Genomic DNA, 24,808 nt, shown 5'->3' with positions numbered 1-24,808 from the left:
TACGACTGAATATTCGTAATGTTTGTTGCGACTATATGTTTGTAGTATTTGTTGCGATTAAATGTTGGTAGTGTTTGTTGTGAACGAATGTTTGTAATGTTTGTTGTGACTGAATGTTTGTAGTGTGTGCTGCGACTAAATGTTGGTAATGCTAAAGTGTTGTAATGTTGGGTGTAGGTACTGTGGGCTGTAAGTACTGGTGGGTGCATGCACCGCTGGGTGTGGCTACAATTAGGCATAGGCACCTTTGGGCATTGGTACTGTTGGGCGTAAGCACTGTTGGGTGTAGGTACTGTTGGGCGTTATTAATGTCGATATCAAGTTACATCAAAGATGGCACTAAATATGGTTTGCATCAGTGATAACACACTTTGCCCCCTTTCAAGCAATATACACCTCACCTCGGTTGCCCTACCTCCCCAAAAGAGTTGTATGTATATACATGTATGTTGATCAAGTGAAGTGATGTTTCTATGTAGTTATCATGTGAAGTTTTGTGAATAGAGCTTGGTGTGGTGGAAGGGTGGTTTGTGTAGGGCATGCTCTTTTATTGCATTAAATATAATTTTATTGTAAAATTGGTATTCATGTGTCCTGCATGAGTTGTATGCATAACCACATGTTTGTGTTACATACATGCTCATGCCAGTACTTTCTGTTGTGTCATGTAGGTAACATGTTAATAACAGTAAAACACTTATAACGAATTCTAATAATGATATGAAAATGTCATCAATATTATCATTGTTGTTTGTTATTAATAACACATGAGTAATATTAATGCATGCAACAAAATTACCCTTGCATATTGCATAGCTATTCTAATAACATCATTGTATTGTATCTGCCACTTGTTTCTTCTAAGTTCTCAGCATCATTGTGTGCTACTACAGTGTAGCATGGCATAATTATATTAACACAAATCAGACTATGGCATGCATAGTGTACTTTGAAGTTTAGTCTACATATAATGAGGTATATACATTTAAAACCCAATGGAAACCTGCGGGTGGATATCTAAACTGGTTAGATACCCGTGACAAATTTTCTGTCTTTTTGTCACATGGTTTGCTGGATTCCAGTCAAAACACTCATCAGAAATTGTTGCTAGATTGTAAAGGTGTTGTTAGAAACCATTGGTGGATCGTAAAGAAAATTAAATTTATGTAAGAAGCCTGTTAGTGAGTTATTTTTGCACTAATTTAACCAGGAAGCCATAGCTGGAAAGCAGTGACCAAGGCCGCATGAGCCATAGACTAAATTGGGTTATTGCACAAATCAATGGTATCTTTGTTGTTTTAGAGACCTTCATAATGGCACAATAACCATCTTGGGCTGCACCCTTGGTGATTATTGTGCCATTCTTCAGGTATATAAAATAGCGAAGATACCTGGATTTGTGCAATAACCTATACAAATATCTACAGGTCGACCCACTATCATCACTCACCCCACCAATCATTTGACAATTCGTGGTATGAGAGTTACTCTGAACTGTGAGGGAACTGGTACAGGAATACTTAGATATCAGTGGCAAACTAGACGCACTGATGGAGAAGGATGGATTCCTATTAGTTATAGCCAGACACATTACGTGACAAGTTTAGAAGAGACAGGACAGTTCAGGTGTGTTGTGTCTAATGACGCTGGTACAACATTTTCAAGCATTGCTACTGTTGCTATTTTGGGTAAGTAAACTAATAAAAAATATATTCACAATATTATTTTTAATGCATGTGTACATATTAGAAATTATCACTGATCCGCAAAACAGACTAATACCTGTTGGATCAACAGTTAGTTTGACATGTACATCATCAGTATCATCTGGTGTGACATTCTCATGGACTCATGCTGGTAGTGATGTTACAGGTCAATCAACATCAACTGGTAACACTAGTATACTAACAATTCCTAATGTAATGAGAAGTGATGCTGGTAGCTATGTGTGTACTGTAAGGAGTGGATCATTATCAGTGATGTCTGACAGGGGTACTTTGACTATCTATGGTAAGTGGTGTTTAAGTATGGTGATTAATGTTGGGAAGGCCAGAGCAAAAAGTACAAAGGAATACATTCTAGGGAAACAGCCTGCATTTGTAAGGAAGTTCCCAACGGCAACACTGAGTTACCAGTAGTGAGGGTCTGAGGGCATAGCCCACAGTGGGCCTACACACACAGACATGAGTCCACTGACAAATCAAGAGTAAAAATATCAAGGATGTGTCTTTATCATTCAAGTTCACAATAATTATGGATACGGGAGGCCTATTTAAACAAGATGATGCTGTACTACTTCTAAAATCCAAGTGCCCATTCAGCTAATATTATTACTTTCTAGCTAAGTCAGCAACAATATAGTAAAATATGTGACAAGGCCTGCAAAAAGAGGACATGCAGTCACAAACTACACCCTATCAATTAAAAAGTTATAATTCGATGCTAGAGTGAATATCTAAATTCTGTAATCTGTATTGTATTATTAATGTCAACTAAATGTTTAAAAATTGTGTAGCTATAGCGTGACAACAAGAAGTTATGAATCATTAAAGTTTGAAAAAGTAGGCAAACGTTAAGTCCTCACATGCTCTGTTTTCACAGATCTGGTCACATTTATTTATTTATCTAGGCTTTATGGTGTAAACAAAAAACACCAAAGGTCTGTTGGTAGCAACCAACGGTCATAAAATACATACAATTAATACTAACTACTTAAGATTATAAGATTATAAGTGATCAATATTGGTAGTTGGAGGTTTAGTTTGGTGACTTCTGGAGCATGGACACAGCATGGACACAAGTAATGTAGAGTGCAGTTGATGCTCTCATCAAAGTTAGTCAGGAAATGGTCCCATAGACATGATTTCAGTTTAGATTTCAGCAAACAAACTGACATGCTTATGTCTAAAATTGGTATGGCATTCCACAGGAATGGTAAACGATGAAAATAAGAATGTTGCAATATGTTGTTAAGATGTTGAGGTAACAAGAGTTTGTTGCTGGAGCCTGATATAGTATTGGTAGAGTTGAAAGTGATGCAGTTATTGATGTTGAACTGATTGGTTGGTGATTTGATAGATTTAATAGCAAACAGTATATCTTGAAGTTCAAATATGTACATTAAAGGAAGGAGCCTCAGATTGATCAAACGGTCTTTGTAACAACTAGTGTAATCATTCAAGATGTATTTAGTGGCACGACATTGAATTCTTTCAAGGTTTAAAATGTCTTTCATTGAGTGAAGATGCCAATCTTGCGTACATTAGAGTAATTGTGATCTTACCAATGATGCATACAGTCTAACATATGTAGAAGGTGAATGGGTGGGGGCAAAGTCTAACCAATGTAGAAGGTGAATGGGTATTATTTACACAGATTGTAATATTTAGAATTATTTTGTAATGCAGTAATTACATTGCTATTCACTCCTAAGGAAACGTGACTCAAATAAACCACATTAAGCTGTAAATTATGTGCAGAAGCATGGGACTTCCCTTCATTCGTTCCTTTTTCATGTAAGTATGGAACATGCCCTCTTTCATCAAAGGGTTTTTATTTCTGGTAACCTATGAAATAGTGCTGTACTGATTCCCACTTTTTAGGCTAAAGCAATACTTTGTATTTTTAGTCCTGTTTTACTGATAGTTAACCAATATCGGTCTCTACAAGTTACACTGGTGCATAACGTACTAAAAGTGCTGCTATAAAACTAAATTGTACACATAACACAAGTCAAAGCTGCTAATCAGACAAGTGGGCTGGGGCTCCAACCGTCATTGTTTATATTATTTTGTGCTTGCCACAAAACATAAATAAACAACCTAAGTACATGCCAGATCCTTTGACACCAGCCCTCCAGTGGTTCTTCAGCTGCTACAGCTGAATAGGCTAATAATCTGCTGACCAGAGCCCATTACAACCGATTTCCTATTATGGTAAAAATGGTTAATTATCAGGTTCTATTGATTACCAATTCAATTATCGGTACAACTCCACTATATAGCTAGATAAACCATTCTCAGCTATATTATTATTTGGACAATACAGCCCATTGTGAAATGCATTGAAAAGTCTTCAGAAACTCAATTCACCCATTATTATATCTAGCATGATTAAACCACCTCAAAGCCAAAGCTTACCTACTGGGAAGATTTATACTGATGCTGTACAATGTTAATTTTTTTTCTCATACAGGCTGCTTTTAGCTAATTGCCATTTTGCTTACGTGGGTGAGGAAATACAAGGTTAACATGCAAACACACACAGTTTTTTGTAAAACAGTTTCAGAAAATCAGGCAAGCGCAGCGCATGATTAACTGCATATGTAAACTCATACATGTATTATATATAGTATAATTTGAATATGTAGTCACACACATTTGAGTGCAATTTCAACTGTTACCCATACAATTATTCCCTATTACACTCAAATGTGTGTGATTGCCTACTAATCACATAGTGATCACCTTCATGGTTTACAGTACACATCTATCCAGTTCTATGTGGCCATTAACTTCTAACGGGTGATTGTGTCATTCCTCCAGCTCTTAAAAGGCTTTGTTAATCTAATAGGTATATTATTACATGATTATTTTTTTGTGCAGGTAAAATGCTTCACATGTCAACAATTCTGATTGGCTACTCAAAATATCAGCATTTGCTGGACTTAGAAGGCTTCTATTGTCAGCTTATTAATATTTGTTGACTATTCATAATATCACTTTCTTGTGTTCTTAAAAGGCTTCTGTGATTTTGTATTGGCTATTTTACAGTGTAATTACAGAAACAAACCATGCGATTTGGGATTGATTGCACTCCTACCATTGGGGATAATGTATGGCAAAATAAATCACTATATGATAAGTAATCAAAAATGTGACCTTTATGCAACTTGTATTATACAGCCAATTAAATAATTGGTAATAACCAGAAAATTTAATTGAAATAACTTTATGGGTATGGTTGATTGAGGTTTCAAATGCACTGTAGTAGGCAAATTTATAAGTGCCAACATGTCCTGTTTTCACAAGCCTGGTAACATATTTCAATCTAGTGTGAGCTGTATGCATGAATGCAATAAACTATAGTGTTTATCTCACTTTAATCTACAGAAACTACCTATTTATATTATGTGACTGGGCCTGTAAAAATAGGGAGTGTGGGAACAAACTATACCCAGTTTCATATCAGGTCATATCTCAGCATTGGAATAAAATATTCACATTCAGTAACTTGTGTTATTAAGCCTAAGTAGGGGTGAAAATTGTATGGCCATAGTTTAATGAAATAAAAAGTTACATTTACATGAGTGGTAAAAGTGTGAAAAAGTATAAATAAAACTATGTGCCTACATGCCTTGTTTTCATAGGCCTAGTCACAAATATTCATGATTTAAGCTCATTTTTATGAACATATCTGTAACACAAGCACGTCACATGGATGGTGATGTGTAAGGTTGGCAGGGAATTTGGTACAGTTTACAGTAATTATTAACAAAAAGGGCCAAGTATGTCATATTGTGTCTCCAGCCTTAGTTAGGGTCCGCAATGCAAAAAATCGATATCCTCCAATCAACTACCTAACTATAGTCATGTGCTAGGCTAAGTGTAACTTGAATAACACCAGCGTGGCAGCCAAGTTTGTCACTTTCTTCTAGTAGAAAACGATACAAATGTCTTAAAATCACGTGATTTTTCGCTGCAGCGGTTCGTAGGTTTCTTCGTATGCCACGATATTCACTCTCAACATTGTTCAAGTAGTCTATCATCAACTCAAAGCATTGGTGGTTTGATTTTATTGGTCAGTTTCTGGTGGCAGCACGATCTGTGCAGCTTTTTGACGACAGACAAAATGTTTCCTCCTCTGGAGCACAGGACAAGCAGAGCAGCAACTGCGCCGTGGGTCAGCAATGACCAGTACTAGGTAAAGTACCTGCATGTGGAGTATGGTTATAATTGAAGCTTGTCAGCCATCTGGCTGAGCCATCTATATGCTGAAATTCGGCCAAAACGACGCGAATTTTTGCAAACAAATACCAGAATAGTTGATACATCAGTGAGACAGTCTCCAACAGCAAGGATACGAAGCTTATAAACACCTAACAATACGGCTATATCGCCCAGTAAACGCATAGAGCAGTCCAATGCATTAAATAGGCACTCACGTGATCGAAGTATGAGGGGCGATCCTAGTGATAAATTAATTTCCGGGGTTGGCCAAATCACACTCTGTAACTTAGCACAAGGAGTTTAAGTACTTTCATTGTAATGTTGTTGTTTTTTAATTACTTAGCAGTATACTTGTAGCTACATTACAAAAATTACTGAGCTTGCAGAACACTTTTCCTAATAATTGTAGGTGCTAACTTCTGACCAAATTTCAAGTCTCCGATCTCAAGTTATGAATAGTCAAATTTTGCGAATCAAGTCACATATTATAATTCGTCCTGGGCTGATATCAGGCTTATTTGCATGTAGGTGGATGATTCATTTCCATTATACTGTAAGATTGGCAGTTTTTAAGCTGTTATTTGCCTGGCACAGTGTGAGCCAAAAATCACTAGCTGAATATTGCTTTACTGTGCTTGTATAATATACAAGAATAACTAGATAATATTGGAAGAATATGAAATAATGGAATTTTAGAGTTTACAGTGAGTGGTGGACAATGTTTTTTTAGGGTGGCCTATGAATAAATAACTTGTCTGTGTATGTTCCACAGCACATCTTTTTTTTCTTCTTTTTCTATTCAAAATGATAACAATCTCTTTCTTCTTGTTTTTCTTTGCTCTTCTAATTCTCTTCTATGCAGTCTGTCTTCCCTGTCCATCAGACCAGGTCATTGCCACATCACACTGAGGCCAGGCACATTGACTAGCTGGCTGAGGGAACAAGTTGTCCTTAGACCATTAACCAACCATTAATGTGTGCCTTGCCTGCATTAAAAAAGCAATGAAATAAAAATGAAATGATTAAATGTTTCTCATCCACAAATTCAGATTTCCATATGGGCAGGATGTCATTTTTCACAATTCATTATTAAAGAAAATACCTCAAATCAGCAGTTCGCAGACTGGACTCATGGAATTGACTCCCAATCAAAATGGTTTGCACTAATTTCATGACAGTTAATGCCTGCAGGCACCTCTGAGTATATGTATTGATGTAATATACCATAATTGTCTCCATACATAGTAAAGGGCATCTAAATAATTGTTTCTCAGGATTAGTAGTCCAAATTTAAGTTAAAGATTTGGGTTCAACTTCAGCTACTATAAATTTAGTTATGGTTTAATTCAGCCATATTCTTTAATATAGGCTGATCACTATTTTTATATTAGGTATCGTAAAGTCAAGTTGTTAAGTGCATGCACTTATAATTTTTGAGGAAATCTTTTTTGTAAATATCATACTATCTGTTAAGAGCAAATGCCTAATAAATAATTTAGTCTGGTGCCACCCGCCCCTTTACAAAAAGTAAGGATCTGGTGAAATACAAATCTAAGCCAAGCTGTGAAAGGCTATGGTGAAAAAAGATGTGAAATCCAAGGTGGCGGCCAAGAAATGGCTGTGATGGTAGGTTAATGGTAAAAATTTTAATAATGACAATTCAGGTAAATTTTGTGAAGCAGCACAAAAATTCACCTGAATTGTCGTTATTAAAATTTTTACCATTAACCTACCATCACAGCCATTTCTTGGCCGCCACCTTGGATTTCACATCTTTTTTAACCATAGCCTTTCTGAGGGCCGCACACTTCTTTTACAGCTTGGCTGTTTTGGATTAGATTTCATTTCTTTTTGTATTTGTATACCCCAAAGCAGGCCTATGGCCAGCTTAGAGACTTTTTTAACCTATGTTCTTTTTCTTTACTACAGGAAGACGAAAAGATGAAGTAGATGTACTTTAAATATTTTATCAGTAAATGTACAAATTATATATATAATACATATGTGATCGGATTTGCGAAAAGGGGTCTTCCACACACATCCAATTTGCCAACTTTGACAATTGATAACTTCAGATTGGAAAGAGCTATTGCCTTGAAATTTGGGCAGTGGTGATTTCTTTGCAGCTGAACTCTCTACATGATGGTGTCTTTGTAGCTGAAATCTCTACAAGGTAATTTCTTCTAGCTGATCTCTCTACAGGGAGATTTTTTGTAGCTGAACTATCTACAAGGTAACTTTTTCTAGCTGATCTCTCTACAGGATGATTTGTTTGTAGCTGAATTCTGTATAGGTGATTGTTTGCAGCTGAGCTCTTTACAGAATGGTTTCTGTGTAGCTGAACTCTCTATAGTTAACTTCTTCTAGCTGATGTCTCTACAATGTCACTAGTTTGTAGCTGAGCTCTCTACATGGTGGTTTTTTTGTAACTGAACTCTCTACAAGGTGACCTCTTCTAGGTGATCTTTCTACAGGGTGATTTGTTTGAAGCTGAACTCTCTGCAAAGTAACTTCTTCTATTGATCTCTCTACAGGGCGATTTGTTTGTAGCTGAACTCTCTACATGGTAGTTTCTTTGTAGCTGAACTCTACAAGGTGATTTTTTCTAGCTGAACTATCTCTTTCCATAGTTGCATGAACTCCCTACAAGGTAACTTCTTCTAGCTGATCTCTCTACAGGATGACTTGTGTGTAGCTGATCTCTATACAGGTTTCTTATTTCTAGCTGATCTCTTGAATTCTCTTCAGGGTGACTGCTCTATTAGGATGACTGCTCTATTAGAGTATCTCGATCTCGCACTTGCTGCATCAAGTTGGATTTCGTGTTATAACTCCGTGGCTTTAAGTCTGATTCTTCTACACCATTGATGAGCCTTTCTAAGATGATTACTCCATCTGTACAACGATTTTCAAAGCATTACCCCAAGCGGTTTATCTGGTAGGCGTGGCAAGCAGTCGTTTTTTTATTAGCTGATCTCGATTGCGTAATTGTTACACACTGTTGGTTTTTTCGTTGTATCTTCCTGGTTTTTAGCTCGATTTCTTTCAAACCACAAAAGGTTTGAGGTTCAATAGTTAACCTATTCACCCACCGATTTTCAGCTTCTTCCCATACGCGGTTTACCCTGTAGGCGTGACAACATATTGGTGTTATTTTTCGTGAATAATCGCTCATAACTCTTTGCCTGTTTATCGTATTCCGGCCAAAGTTGGTACGGAGATGCGCCTTTATATCCCCCTTCTGTGTGCCAATTTTCAAGGCAATCGGATATGGAGTTCGAGTTTTATAGCAGTTTTTGTAAGTGTGCGACAAGAAAAAGAAAAATAAGAAGAAACTGAGCCAATTTTTGAAGTCGCATATCTCGGGAACGCGCGAAGCGATTTCGCTCAAATTTGGAATGTGGAGTGCTGCAGTTGGAGGGAATGTCCACAGAAAAAATCGTCTTGTTTCATCAAGGAAGCACAAAGCTACGGAGGTGCGAAAATTGCGTTTTCTTTCTTCCTGTCAATATACTCACGGGTGTTACGCGCCGGCTTCTTGGGCAGCACGACACCGTGTGTCTTGATACTAAATCATTTCTATCGTCCAGATTCAGGGATAGCCAATTATTGCATGCCTATGACATTCACACAGAAATCTCCTTGGAAACACAATGCTTTTGTTCAAATTAAAGTGCAATTATCGGCCGTAAAAAGCATTATGTGTGCGGTTTTCTTGAATTCCTTTTGAAATGATTTAGCATTTGTATTTCACCAGACCCTTACATTTTGCGAAGGGGAGGGTGGCTCCTGACTATAATAATTATGGTGAGTATAACACGCAATCACTACATTGTAATAGAGTATTAATAGTTTGTGTCGGTCATCACGCCAATATGTATAAGGATAATTGACTCCATTTCAGGATGAAATCCTTCGAGATTATCACTATCCAGACGGCAGATTTGCTGTATAAATATAGAAGAGAGACCCAATGGAGGCGTAAGCACTTGAGAAGGCATTAATTTTTCAGTACTTTCAGCTTTTATGTCCATTTCTTGCTGTGTGTAGCTTTATCATAACATTTTGCTGTGTGTACTTATCATCCATGGTAAAGTACAAGAAATGTGCATGCGCTTAACAAATAATATGCACTTAATAGATACATGCGCTTACCAACCCAACTCTACAGTACATCTAAACTTCACAGTTACAGCAATTGGAAGTGGTAGTACAGTGGTTAGGCTCTGATACATTATGAAAAAAGTCTTGAAATCAAGCTCATAAGTCTTATATTTTCCTGTATTTTATAAGTTTTAAGTTGAAGTCACAAAAGGCATAAAGAATTGGTAAGCTGGTTTGTGCAACCTATTGCAGACTGGACTCAAGAAATACGCTGGAAATAGCTTTTAAGCAATAATCCAAAAATTATCCATCTCAATTTTATTCTCTTGCAACACTGGAGGCACCTTTATCAAGCTAAAACTTCTGGTACTGCTCTTCCTTCAAGTCACGAAAGTAGTGCATGCATTTATTGATTAGAATACATTTATGATATACATGTACTAACAGTGATAAAGTGTGATAGAGGCTACTGTTGTAGCGTAGATGTTTTCCTTTGTTGTTTCAGCTCTTGGCACTAGTTTCAGGGCTGTGGTGATTAGATAAATCAATTTATTGCATAGCGCCATGTCCCATCATGTCGCTGGTTCCACCTCTAGCTACATACCTGCTAAGAATAATCACTGGCTCATCACTAAAGCCTTAACATTAGCACTAAGGTAACAAAAGAAAACATTGATGCTACAACAATAGCCTCTATCATGCTTTAATACTGCTAGTACATGTGTATCATAAGTGTATTCTAATAATTAGTGCATGCACTACTTTCATGACTTGTAATGAAGAGCAGTACCAGTAGTCCGGTAGATATAACTGAAAAAAGGGGTGACCCAGAAAAAATTCGAAGAAAGCTGAATTTGGTATCATTAGAAAGCAAATTTTTCATAGAATAACATATCCAAAATCCTCTAAAATCCACCTTGGGGAAATTTTTTTATGGCCAATTTAGTATTGAGGCATATGTGACTGGATTCAGGAAAGTAGATCTTCCACACATATCCAATTTACCAACTTTGACAACTCATAACTTCAGATTGGAAAATGATATTGACTTGAAATTTGATCAGTAGTGAGCACCAGCATCATTTATTAGGTGGAAAAAATTTCAGAGTGATATTCAACTTGAACACTAAGTTGTGGTTTCTCAATCGGATGTATTTGCAGACCCATTTTTGCAAATCTGGTCATTTGTGACCAACAAAAATATGCTATCCTTAAATTATTTTTTTACAACAAACAGTTTCCTTAGCACTTCTGCAACTCTCTCCTCCACATATTGCAACACACTAATAATCCATGCTTGCAACAAGAGCGTAATATTGCTACCACATGGATTTGCAGTGGAAAGCTGGAATTTATATTGTACAAAATTAATTATATGATCTATGGGACTGGTCCCATGTCTATCATCATTGGTTGCAGCCTTAGTCCTTCTAGTTTCCAGCCCCATATTAAGTTCCCTCCAATGAATAACTTCTTGCATCAGCTAAAACCATTGATCCTGAAAGCTCCATCCAACTGCAAGGGTTAGCACTTTCACAGCTTGCATGTGTAATAACTTTCTGATGCTACCATTTCCATGTACTTTGTTTTGTATACCCGAGACTCAATGAATCGGACTAATTCCCATCAAACTCCAACTTTTTCAACATGTGCAATTGTTGCATTGTATAATCCATCATTAACTTTTCAATTGTTTACACATCATTTGATTGCTGATTAGGCCAATCGACTTTACCAATTCAAATGTTGTGGACATTGTATCACAGCCACCCAGGCATGTGAAAAGAGGACCTACATATGTGCCCAATAACGTCATCATGTTTCCAAATCTTCAAATGTTTTACAACCTCTGAATGAATGGAGATATGTACTTGTCATGTTCTGCTTCCAGCGTGCACCAGTAGCACAAGAACTTCATTGTTGTCATCAGCTACAACATTCACTCTACTTCCTTCAATTGCAAAATTGAAGTGTGCATTGGACCATCAGTATGTCAGAATCTCCATGTGTGCAATCAGTGTGTAGGGCTGGCAGCATCCCCAGGTATGTTATGGTATGTATGTGCAGGTGCAGATATTCAGTCAAGTGAATCTTTGGAAGCATACAAAAGTCAGGAAGTTTTCTTGCAAATGAAAAAAATCAAACATAAATTGATTGTCCAATATCTGAGAGATGATGGCCAGGTTGTGCATCAGAGTAATTTGGATACTGACACACTGATCGCTGATTGTTCAATGTGCACTTCAATTTGCAATTGAAGGGAGTAAAGTGTGTTGTAGTTGATGACACTGATGTTCTTGTCCTCCTGCATGGTGCACCAGAGCAAAGCAAGTATATATTTTCTTTCAGAGGTTGGGAAACATTTGAGTATTGGAAATTGATGACATTATTGGGCACATAGGTCCTATTGTAACGTCATAATTACATCTTCTCTTTTCGCATGCTTACGTGGAGTGGCTGTGATACAACATCTGTGACATTTGAACTGGGTAAAGTTGGCCTAATCAAGAAGAAAATGAAGTGCAAATGATTGCAAGAACAACACACTTTCACAACTTGTATATGCATCTACAAGTTATTCATTAGAAGGAACTTAATGATTAACTTGATCCATTACCATAATGGAGCTGGAAACTAGAAGGATAGAGGCTGTATGCAACTGATGATAACAGACATGGGACTAGCACCAGAAGTCTTAACTTAAATTTGTACAATATAAATGCAAGCTTTCTACTGCAAATCCATGTGGTAACAACATTATGGTCACAGTGTAATCATGGATTAAAGTATGTTGCAGCATGTGGCAGTTGCAGGGGAGAGAGTTGCAGAAGTGCTGAAGAAACTGTTTACAACAATCGTGACAAATATATTTGCTCAGAACTTACATGATAGGAACTTTTTTTTTTATTTCTATAACTAGTCTTATCCTTATTTCATACAGCTAATATTGATTGCAATGAATTTCTTATGAGAAAATATTTTAAGGATAATATGCATTTTTGTTAGCCACAAATGACCAGATTTGCAAAAATAGATCTACCAAATGCATTTAATAAAAAACCACAACTTAGTGTTCAAGGTGAATATCAGCTTGAAATTTTCTCCACCTAATAAGGGGTGCTGGTGCTCAATACTGATCAAATTTCAAGTCAATGCCATTTTCCAATCTGAAGTTATGAGTTGTCAAAGTTGGTAAATTGGATATGTGTGGAAGATCTACTTTCCTGAATCCAGTCACATATGCCTCAATACTAAATTGGCCATAAAGAATTTTCCCCAAGGTGGATTTTAGAGGATTTTGGATATGTTATTCTATGAAAAATTTGTTTTCTAATGATACCAAAATCAGCTTTCTTCAAATTTTTTCCGGGTCCAACCTTAAATCTACCGGACTACAGCAGTTGTAGCTTGATAGTGATGTCTCCAGTGTTGCAAGATATGGATAATGTCTAGATTATTGTTTTAAAACTGTTTCCAGCTCAGTCTGTGAGTCCAGTCCATGAAAAACATAGGGCCAAATCAAGCTGTCCATTACTAGCTATAAGGCTAGGCATAGTTGATTCACAGTTTATCATCCAAGTTTTGTTTAAAAAGCATTAGGCGGGAGATCAGTTTTTGTTACTTTTGTACAATAATTAAATATGTATCAGTCACAAAATTACAAATTGGGGCTTCCTATATTATATGCTTAACTCAAGTGTATAGTATCCCTGAAGAGTTTCAAACAATTCGGGGATGTCACACCCAAAGATACATAATTATTATATATTCAAAAGTAGTGAATATATAGGTAGAGTTAAAATCTATGATTAGACTGGGTAGCATATAGCTATGATTGCTATTAATATACCACAACATTGAAACAATAATATTATATGTTCACAAAATAACTTTTTTCTGACTCAGTACAACTGTGTGTAAACTTTAAACTCTCCACATTAGCCAACTTGACCAAATCTTTAAGGTAATAATTTGCCCATTTTATTTTCTCAGAGATAGAATTGGAAATAGTCTGAACACAAATACATTAGGCCTGCGCCGATTATGCCAACATAATTTGGGGCATAATAGGTAGCCAAAAGCATCAGCATAATGCCAGTGTAATAGGCAAATTTTTTGTGCATTGGTTATCAGAGAAGCTGAAACTCTGCCTATTTTGCATGATGCAGAATGGGATAGTGTGCAAACATGGTAAAAATCAGATTTACAGCTACGTTGTGAAAAAAAGATTAGTTAAGGATCGATATACTCTAATAGAACAGTCACCGCATAATGAAATATCCTAATAGAACGCTCACAATGCATTAGGTATTCTAATAGAGCAGTCAAGACACAATTTTATATGAGCATATGTGACCGGGCCTGCAATAATAGGGCATGTGGGCACATGATTTTTGCCTACTTTTTCACACTTTCATCACTCATAACTTTTTGTACCATTATGCTATGGCATTGCAATTTTCAGCTTGTAGTAAGCATTTAATTGGCATCATGATGCAAGTTACAGAATGGAAATATACTTTTCCAGTACTAAGATATCACCTGTAGAGTGATTGGGTGTAGTTTGTACCCACATGCCCTATTTTTGCAGGCCCGGTCACATATTTGGAGCATAATGGGACACAACTGGGGCATAATTGGAGCATAATAGGAGAAATTTTGGAGCAATGCTCAAAAGCATAATAGGCAATTTCAAAAGCATAATAGGCTCAGGCCTAAAATACATCACTGCGACTCCATTAAAAGCATTTTACATGACAGCCTTGCTTGAGCCTCTTGAGCCTTCAACCTGTTCCAGTATAATCACAACAAATCTATCATGCCACCCAAACAATGAACAAACACTCATGACATTAAAATGGTCATGTTGGAATTAGCATTATTTTTATCTAGTCTAATACAGACAGCCACTAAGGTTGACAATCACAGTTCCAATGATGTAGAAATATCCATAAACTTTCCAGACTTTATATATAAATGGATTTGACTAATCCACACACATCCAGATTAGTGACTTTAAAAGACTATATAACTCAAAGTATACAAGAGTATCTTGTCACTTTCAAATTTGACCTGTTATTGCACATTGCTATAAATGAATTGTGTGAAATTTTTAGATCAACATCAAACGATAAAGCAGTTAAAGTCAAAGAATTGGATGCACATGTAGGTCTGGTTTTGTCAACTCTGGTCACATATCTAAATTATAGTCCACAAAAATCACTGTTGGCTACACTGCTAATAGACAGACCAAAAAACAAGTGTTGATTCAGAGCTGGTACAAGGATATACTTATTATTAAAATATTATGTCACATGAATAAACAATTAGAGCATCATGTAATAAAATAGTGATTATAATTATCATGAAAGTTTTGAAGAGGCTGATGTTAGCTGTATGGTGGAAAATTCGTACTTGGCATTGTAGCATGCGGTGCTGGAACACAACTTAATTTTTATTGTACTGGTTTGTTAACTTTCTTTGATTTAGCATAGCCATGAAATAAAGTGTGAATGTAACAGTTGTATTACAATATCTCAATCTCACTACTCAGTTACACACAGCTGATCCAGCCAATAGGATGCCTTGTTTTCTAAGGAGCTGCTAGATCATTGTTATTCTGATCAATGATCTGATCAGAATAACAATGAGTATTCTGATCATTTAAGGGTGTTCAGAAATGTAGAGTATTCTGATCATTTAAGGGTATTCAGAAATCATTTTAAAATTACAGCTTAGCTGCTACCAAATAATGTATAGCCTGAATATTTCAATGGGAAATATTTTATATGTTGGGCAATGTAAAAATAAAAGTTCTTGGATTTGCAACCAATCCCTTATGTAAGAGGTGTAAAATAAAACTTTCCCTGTTAACCTCCGAATCCTCAAAGCCTTCTCTCTAAAGATATTTAGGCTATACAGTACTATAGTCCATTAAGTACTTCAAATAGTTTTGTGACATATATGCACATGCTGGTGCCAGTCTAGGGTTTCCACTTGAAATAGAAAGATTCTTCTTTCTGTTGTTTTTGAAGAATTTCATTTATACTAAAATTTTATATAAAGCAAACAAATAAACTGTAGCATTTCACATTCAGATTGACATAATTTTAATCAACCTATTCAAAATCATTGCATTTATGGTGATGTAAAACAGCATTGTTGTATTTGGAGCTTTTTATATCCTGTAGCGTTATTCTCGATATGTGACTGGAATGCACTGTCAGTCTGTCATGTTTCACTGCCACAGTCGACCAGAGCAACGTTGAAACCGGGTCACTACTGCTGACCCGGATTACCCACTGACCCGGATAGCAATCCGGGTCAGACCCGGATTTGACCCGGATTGACCCAGATTAATTAAAGCCGAGACGTGTTTCGGCTAGTCTCGAGCGAGCGAACGAGTCTACATTTTGAGCGTTCGATTCATGTTGAGTAAATATTGCAACTTCAGCCTAGCTGTAGGTTGAAGACCAAAAAAAACAAAAAAAGGTCTTCACCTACTGACAATAACTACCCCTCACCATAGATACCCTCAATATTGTGCTACATACTACACATACTAACAAATGAGCATGGCTGAGCATATGTTTCTTAGTAACCGTTCACAAAGAGTAATCCTTGATAATAAACAAAGCTCTTCATCTGATGTTCTTTCTGGTGTTCCACAGGGCACTGTTTTAGCCCCCTTGTTATTTCTTTTATTTATTAATGGCATCCCTTTACAAGTACAAAGTAAGATCAAACTATAATATGCTGATGATGTTATTCTTTACCGTAACATACATTCCATAGAAGACTGTTATGTATTACAGAGAGATCTTGATCTTCTCACACAATGGTCATACAAATGGCAGATGATATTTAATCCTAAGAAGTGTGAATTTTTAAGGATTTCTAACAAAAAGAACATCATACCTAACATCTATTATATTGATAACCACTCAATAAAGGAAGTCACCCATGCCAAATATCTCGGAGTAGATTTTGACCAGACCCTTTCTTGGAATGAACATATAAAGCAGACAGCAAGCAAAGCCACCAAAATCAATGCCTTCTTACATCGCAACTTATACCATTGCCCTGTTAATACCAAACTTAACTGTTATAAAGCTATGGTGAGACCGGTAATAGAGTATGCTTCTCCTGTATGGGACCCCCACACATCTACCAACATAAATCTTCTAGAAGCGGTTCAACGATCGGCAGCAAGGTTATGTTACAAGGACTACTCTAGATTCTCAAGTGTTTCATTAATGTTAGAAAATCTTACCTACCTTAAAAAGCAGGAGGAACAGAGCCAAATTACAGATGATGTATAAAATCACTAACAACCTGGTGTGTATTCCAAATGATTGTTTGATTCCTATTCCACCCTTCTTGAGAAATGGCTACTTCAACCAACTAGATACCAGAATTGATAGTTGTAAATTTTCCTTTTTCCCTCGACAATCAAACTGTGGAACTCAATCCCCCCTCATATAGTCAACTCCCCCACACACGATCAATTTTGTACCCTCTTAGATAATTATCACGATCACACCTGTGCGTTATAATCACATTGATTTCTGCACAGTACACACAAATAATAATAATAATGTTGGTAATGCGATAAGTAGGCGTGGCTCACGAAAGAGCTACGCGATAGCGTTTAAAAGTTTCCACGTCGTAAAACGAACAATTTCGTTTCTCACGTGATCCAATCCGCGTCAGACCCGGATAAATTGTAAACCGGGTCAGACCCGAATAAATTGTAAACCAGGTCAAATGCGTATGACCCCTAGAAAATGTGACCCGGATGACCCGACCCGGTTTCAACGCTGGACCAGAGTAAAGCGGTCTGCTTTTGCTGGCTGCTTTTTTTAAAGTACAGTGGCGAGCCGTACGAGTGGTCTGGGGTCTTGATGGAACCATGGCCAACCAGGAGATGGCTGTGTATGGTTATACAGCTCCGTAGTGCTGGACAATGACCTGTGCTGTAAATTTCCTTTAATTTTAGCCAGCTCTGAGGTCTGAATGGCTCATAACTTGGCCTAACTCATCCCAACACATTTTTTTTCAATTTTTGAACACCATCAGTCGACCAGAGTAAAGCAGTCTGCTTTTGCTGGCTGCTTTTTTAAAGCACAGTGGCGAGCTGTACGAGTGGTCTGGGGTCTTGATGGAACCCTGGCCAACCAGGAGATGGCTGTGTGTGGTTGTACAGCTCTGTGGTGCTGGACAATGACCTGTGCTGTAAATTTCCTTTCATTTTAGCCAGTTCTGAGGTCTGAATGGCCCATAACTTGGCCTAATTCATCCCAACACGTTTCTTTTCAATTTTTAACACCATCTTGCCACCTTCCAGGGCCCCGCCTCCCACCCTTCTGGAGCTCGCCTGGTACAGACAACCTCGGTTTAATAGCTACCTAAAATGGCGGGAAACTTAGCTGTTGGCTACTTCTTCAGTGAACGATCAGGAAGGTAAGAAATTGTTTGAAACGTGTGAAAATTTGGTATGCGTAGCTACCACCATTGGCCAGCTACAACACTCTGAATATTTAAAACTGATGTTTCTCAATACTTTTAAATGGGTGATAAGACCGGTTTTCCCAGAGACAGTCACATATTCACATTCATAGCTGTTATGGGATTGTTGAACATGTGACCACTTTTTGGATACTTTTGAATGTTCAACTATACTGATCTTGAAGGCAATAGGCACAGTTATGATATTTTATAGTTAGCACATTTTGTTTTATCTTAAAAGTCAGTCTGTGTGAAAATCATTAAACACAATGAAAGAAGAATCTTCCTATTCTATAGGACCAATGTAAGATATTTTGGTCACGTGACCACTTTATGGTAATTCCATGTGTTAAAAGTTTCTGATATTGATTTATTTTACAACAATCCAATAATAAAGTAGCACTTTTTTGCTTTATCTAAAAGAACATTCAGTGTAAAAACCTCCTGAAATAATAAAGAGAGCATCTTCCTATTTTTAGTGGAAACCCTCAAATACGCTCCTTCAAGAAAGCATTGATATGGAAAATTGTGACCTGGTCTGCGAAAAGGGCTCTTATCGCCTTTTTAATTATGTAAACATGGTAACCAATAACTTAGCTTGTGAATAAGATACAAGCCTACAATTTGGTCACTGTACACTCCTAACATAGCACTAGCTGAGGGTGTAATTACAAGATGATAGATTTAGCTGATCAGGAGTTATGATTTGCCAAACTTGGACAATTGGAAAGGCTATAAGAGCCCTTTTCGCAGACCGGGTCACAATTTATTTGTTAGTATGATTTTCTGTCAAGAAGAATATGAATGTTTATTAATATTGAAGATTAAAGGAACAGCAAAGCGTAGAAGGAAGACATATGTTGGAACTACAAAAGGCTTGTCCCATCCTTGAGTTGATTGTTGTGACATAAAATGGTAGTTGTGCACTGCTTTGTTTGGCCTCTATCCTTGTGATTTTAGTCAGGCAGGAAGGCTGGCTGGCAGGTGAAAATTTGAGGCATGGATTTTTTCAATATCTGGAAGCCTGGGTTTCATAAAGCATCCCATCACTAAAACCAGCCTTCTCTTTAGTAAATACAAAAGGTAAAATATGGAATATACTCTAGAAATTTAGTTTATGTTAAAGCATAGCTGCGAGTGCTATATGAAAAATAAAGTACGAGGCGCACGGCCGAGTACTTTATTTTTCATATAGCACGAGTAAGGCTATACTTTAAATGATTTATGGAACTTTCTAGTCGTGTAGCTTCACCATACACTAGGACTCGTAATTAACAAGCGTTGCACGAACTATTAGCAGCCTGAACGCACACAAACTAGTTTAACAAAGTAATTTAAGCGTATTTCACCATAGTTTGGCATAGTAGACGTTCATCGCGTCTTTTGGCAGGTTTTGCTTGCAACCCACAATCGATTATATTGTGAGTCACATGGTGAAGTATTTCCGTGATATCTCCAGGACTTGTCCGTTTACATTAACAAATGTAACAGCAACTTTACCTTCTCCCACCCATCATCGAAGCATTTAGGTATGTCTATAAAATCAATCCAGTGGTGGAACTTGTATTGACTGGGGTGATTGATCACTCAGCGCGGCGAGGCTATCAGCCTTCACCGGCTTGGGTGATTAGTCGTACTGGCGCGAGCCCCTTAGGCTATTAGCCTACACTAAGGCACGTGGGCAACTGTGCTTTATTGCCCACAAAGAGTGCTTTATTGCACCGCAAAGAGTGCTTTATTGTACCGCAAAGAGTGCTTTATTGCACCGCAAAGAGTGTTTTATTGAACGAATAAAGCACTCTTTGTGGTCGTTGTGGTCGATGAAGCAGTTGGCCGGCTGAGAGTGTACTTTATGTAACTAACTATTTTAAAGACTGTATAGATTTATCAATGTGTTCAGAGACATGGAGAAGATGTAGAAGGTTCACAAAGAGAGGTAATGGGAGGCTTAATGCTTTTGAACATGTCATTATTCGCTCTATTACAGTATGAGCATTCTATAGACCACTTGCATGAGAATATAAGTTTGTGGAAACCTCGTGTTGTGATATGAAGTATAGATTTCTGCATGTATCATGTCATCTTCAAGGTATCACTGCTTCATGGTGATTTTATGCCGCTTTAATTTCTATCCCTAATCACCCAGGATGGGAAGAAACCTTACAGGCTTCTTTGCTTGGCAAAGAATAATCATGTACAAGATCAGGTAGAATAGAAACTTGAAGCGAGAAGTGAGGAAATGACTGAATAACAGTATCGTTGCATGGAATTTGAGCTCCAACAATTAGTGGGCTATTCTATTCCTATGACTTCTATGAAAATCAGAATATAAACTATGTCTTGTCCAGCACTCTCTCTTTCAAGTTGCAGCGATGATACTCTCCCAATATGGTTTTACCATCGGTCTCAGATAATACACATAGCAACAGAAATGTAGGTATAAAGAATGAGAGTTGGTTAGAGAATGTGGTGTGTATAGTGACAATGTGGCAGATTGGCAGTCAAAAGCAGAGATAAGTTGCAGTTATCAAAGATGATGGGCTGAAAATATGCAACCCAGTTTACACTGCGATTACTTCCTTTGAAAGAAAGATTTGTAGTATTAAACCAGTTAAGTGTGTAGACATGTACGTACATACCACTCAAAATACTTACCACCCATAATATTTACCACATATACTTTTATACCTTCTAGCTTCAGCTAAAGCCAACCTTGCCTTCAGTTCAGTAAAGCTGCAAAATAATGCAAGCATGCAATGGATGCCGCCGGGCCAGACCATGTTTTAACAACTATTAATTTATTATTATACTTCACCAACACAAACTACAAAAGTTTTTATACTGAGACCTGTCCAGACCCTTTTCTTCAGTGTACCACTTACTACCCCCAACTTCATAACCTCCCTGGCTATAAAGAAATAACGTACCTTATAGAGCAATTCAATCCAGAAATTATCTGATCATATAGTTATCTTTCCCTTGCCACTGCTGAATAGGGAGAAAACTCTCCATGTAGCTTTACTTTTGTTTGTGACATGTACAGCTTATGCCAACAATGTTTGCCATTATAACAGATTGGTGGGATAGCAACTATTGCTCAGTACTTGTTCACATACTGGCAATTATTTCCATTGAAGTGGTCTACTATCTAAGAGCATATAAATGTCTTTGGCAGTTTTAAACCCACACTCCTACAAACATAGTTTCACGATTCAATTCTAATAAAGCTTAAATCTTGTTTTTTTTAGCTAAATGAGACTGTCTATTGCCCTGTTCCGTCATTTTTTTAAATTGATTCCCTAAATTTACAATTCAAGAATTATGACCACAAAATTAGAGACCCATCAGTGTTATCCAACATGGTAGGCACAGGCCTACCTTTATATAGAAGCTTTATAATTATTTTTGACCATCAATCCTAATGTAGTATTTGATAACTGTTGACCAAAATTAAACTTTCTATCAGCATTACACAGTAACCAAGAGCTTCTGTAACAACAGCACAATGAACAATTACATTAAAATCAATCCAATGTCATGCATAAATTTTATGCATGACATTGGATTGATTTTTCAATAACACCGGCACAAAATAACTTAATCCATCCATGTTTTTTTAGGTCCTCCAATAATCACCACTCAACCAACTGGTGGTGATATACCCATAGGAACTAGTACCACTCTAGTGTGTAGAGCTAATGGTCTAGGCTCACTAGTGTATTCCTGGGAGAGAAATTATGGAGGCAGTTGGGCTACTGTTAGTGATGGTAACACAATGTCATACACTACTGATACCACACTGATTATTGGAGAGTACATGTACAGATGTAGAGTGAGCAATGAGGCTGGATCAGTTGAGTCTAATGCTACCATTGTGAATGTGTATGGTAGGTGTCAATAAGACAAGTAATACATTTAGTGCCATGATTTACTATCAGGACATCCCACTATCACAACTCATCCTACCAACCAGTTGACAACTGATAGGATGGCTGTTACTCTGACTTGTGAGGGAGATGGTAGAGGATCAATTAGATATCAATGGCAGACTAGTAGTATTAACGGAGGACCATGGAGAAATATTAGTAATTCTAATAGTCAGAGTTATACTGTGAGTAACTTTCAAGAGTCAAAGCAGTACAGATGTATAGTGTCAAATGAAGTTGGTGGGATTACATCAAACTCTGCTATTGTTACTGTTTTAAGTGAGTATAATATTATAAAATGTTTTTCAGCATTCTCATTATTTTACATGTGAATGTTAGAAATCACCACTCACCCTCAGGACAGAGTGGTAGCACAAGGATCAACAGTCAGTTTAACATGTACATCATCAGTATCATCTGGTGTGACATTCTCATGGACTCATGCTGGTAGTGATGTTACAGGTCAATCAACATCTACTGGTAACACTAGTACACTAATGATTACTAATGTAATGAGAAATGATGCTGGTAGCTATGTGTGTACTGTACAAAGTGGATCATTATCAGTAATGTCTGACAGGGGTACTGTGACTGTCTATGGTAAGTATGGCATAACCCATAGCTGAATTATACAGACATAAAATGGCAGTAAGTATTTGTTTTCACATACATACAGTATAAATTGTATTAACCATATTGTGTAGGTAGTTCAATGGCACTACCTGAGCCATAATATGTATGTGGATCTGCTCACAATTTAAACTGTCATTTGCAACAATGAAGATCATATCAAAACTTTCTATTGGGAATTGTAAACTGAAGTGGTCAAAATAAAATTTTACATAACATAAAATTTAGCTATTGGTTCTTATGAATTATGTACATATTATAATGGCTAAAAATCCACTCCATGTCATTTTGGTAGTCTTAGCTTAGTCAAACCAGTAGGTTGAAAAACCTTGTCAACAGCCATTATTTCTTGCCCTATGTAAAATATATGCATTTTGTACTAAATACAAAAAATATGCAAAAAAGCAATCATTAACATCGATAATCTCTACAGAACATTGTACAAAAGAATAAAGCCCTTGAATTGCTCTACCCGATTCCGCCCAAAGTAAAACTGTAGTGTTACCATAATAACATTATTTACTATTGATTATAACATCAAGACACACGGTAGTGTGTCGTGCGGCCCAAGAAGCCGGCGCGCCACACCGTGAGTATATTAACAGGAAGAACGAAAACGTCATTTTCACACCTTTGTATCTCGGTGTTCACTTATCTGATTGGAACCAAATTTGCTACACAGTTGCCCGCCAGCCAAGGGAGTCTACATTCCAAATTTGAAGGAAATCGCTCCAGCCATTTCCGAGATACGAGCTGCCAAATTTTCGTTTTTTTTTCTTCTTCTTCTTATTCTTCTTCTTCGTCTTTTCGCACACTTGAAAAAATTGCTATAACAAGCAAACGCGTACTACGATCGCCTTGAAATTTGGCACACAGAAAGGGAGTCCAAAGGCGAATCCTAGCATCAAATTTGGTACAAATCCGATGAATGGTTCAGGAGTTATGACCGATTATTCGCGTAAAACAAGATCGATTTGTTGTCACGCCTACAGGGTAAACCGCTTCATGGAATGAGTTGAAAATTGCTATGTAGATGGAGTAACCATCGTAGGAGTGCCTTTTGGTGGTTTGAAAGGAATCGAGATAAAGACCACGGAGATATGACACAAAACCCAACCTGTGTCACAATTACGCGATCGATTTTTATGAATCAAAAAGTATTAGTTTTCACGCCTACCAGGAAAACCGCTTAGAGCAATGAGCTGAAAATCGGTGTATAGCTGGAATAATCTTCATAGAAAGTCTTTGCAGTAGTACAGAAGAATCGGATTACAAACCACTGAGTTATGATTCGAAAGCCAACTCCGTGTAGCAAATGCGAGATCGAGATACTCTAATAGAACAGTCACCCTAATAGAGCATTCGGCTAATTTATTTACTCCATTATAGAATTTTATTACATCACAAGTTATTCTGTAGGGAGTTCAGCTGCAAACAGTTAATCTTATAGACAGTTCAGCAAGAAGACAGTCACCATGTGGAGAGTTAAGCAAATATACCACTATAGAGATTCAGAACATTACAAGTCACACTGAAGAAAGTTCAGCTATAAACAAGTCATGCACTGTGTAGAGAATTCAGCTACAATTAAGTCACTCTCTAGAGAATTCAGTTACACAGAATTCAGCTACACACAAGTCACTGTGGAGAGAGTTCTGCTACAAACAAATTACCCTTTAGAGTGATCAGCTA

The 24,808-nt window shown here is 37.1% G+C and overlaps 1 protein-coding gene across 1 annotated transcript; it reads left to right on the top strand.

Annotated features, from left to right (window-relative positions):
* The first annotated feature begins 1,477 nt into the window (after positions 1-1,477).
* LOC136247964 (contactin-5-like) lies at positions 1,478-23,219 on the top strand. Its single transcript, XM_066039783.1, has 6 exons — positions 1,478-1,688; positions 1,750-2,010; positions 22,181-22,447; positions 22,499-22,765; positions 22,826-23,086; positions 23,191-23,219. Exons 1-6 carry the CDS (start codon positions 1,478-1,480, stop codon positions 23,217-23,219), a joined length of 1,296 nt encoding a protein of 431 aa, XP_065895855.1.
* The last annotated feature ends 1,589 nt before the right edge of the window (positions 23,220-24,808 follow it).

The sequence above is a fragment of the Dysidea avara genome, chromosome 2 (assembly GCF_963678975.1).
Source record: "Dysidea avara chromosome 2, odDysAvar1.4, whole genome shotgun sequence".
NCBI classification, from domain to species: Eukaryota; Metazoa; Porifera; class Demospongiae; order Dictyoceratida; family Dysideidae; genus Dysidea; species Dysidea avara.
Note: the sequence above shows the minus strand (reverse complement) of the source record. Positions and strands in the feature narration are given on the sequence as shown.

Excerpts from the sequence above, each read along its gene's own strand:
- LOC136247964 (XM_066039783.1), top strand. The coding sequence starts at position 1,478 with ATGAGAGTTACTCTGAACTGTGAGGGAACTGGTACAGGAATACTTAGA. Across the intron at positions 1,689-1,749 it reads TGCTACTGTTGCTATTTTGG|AAATTATCACTGATCCGCAA; the intron begins GTAAGTAAACTA and ends TGTACATATTAG. Across the intron at positions 2,011-22,180 it reads GGGTACTTTGACTATCTATG|GTCCTCCAATAATCACCACT; the intron begins GTAAGTGGTGTT and ends ATGTTTTTTTAG.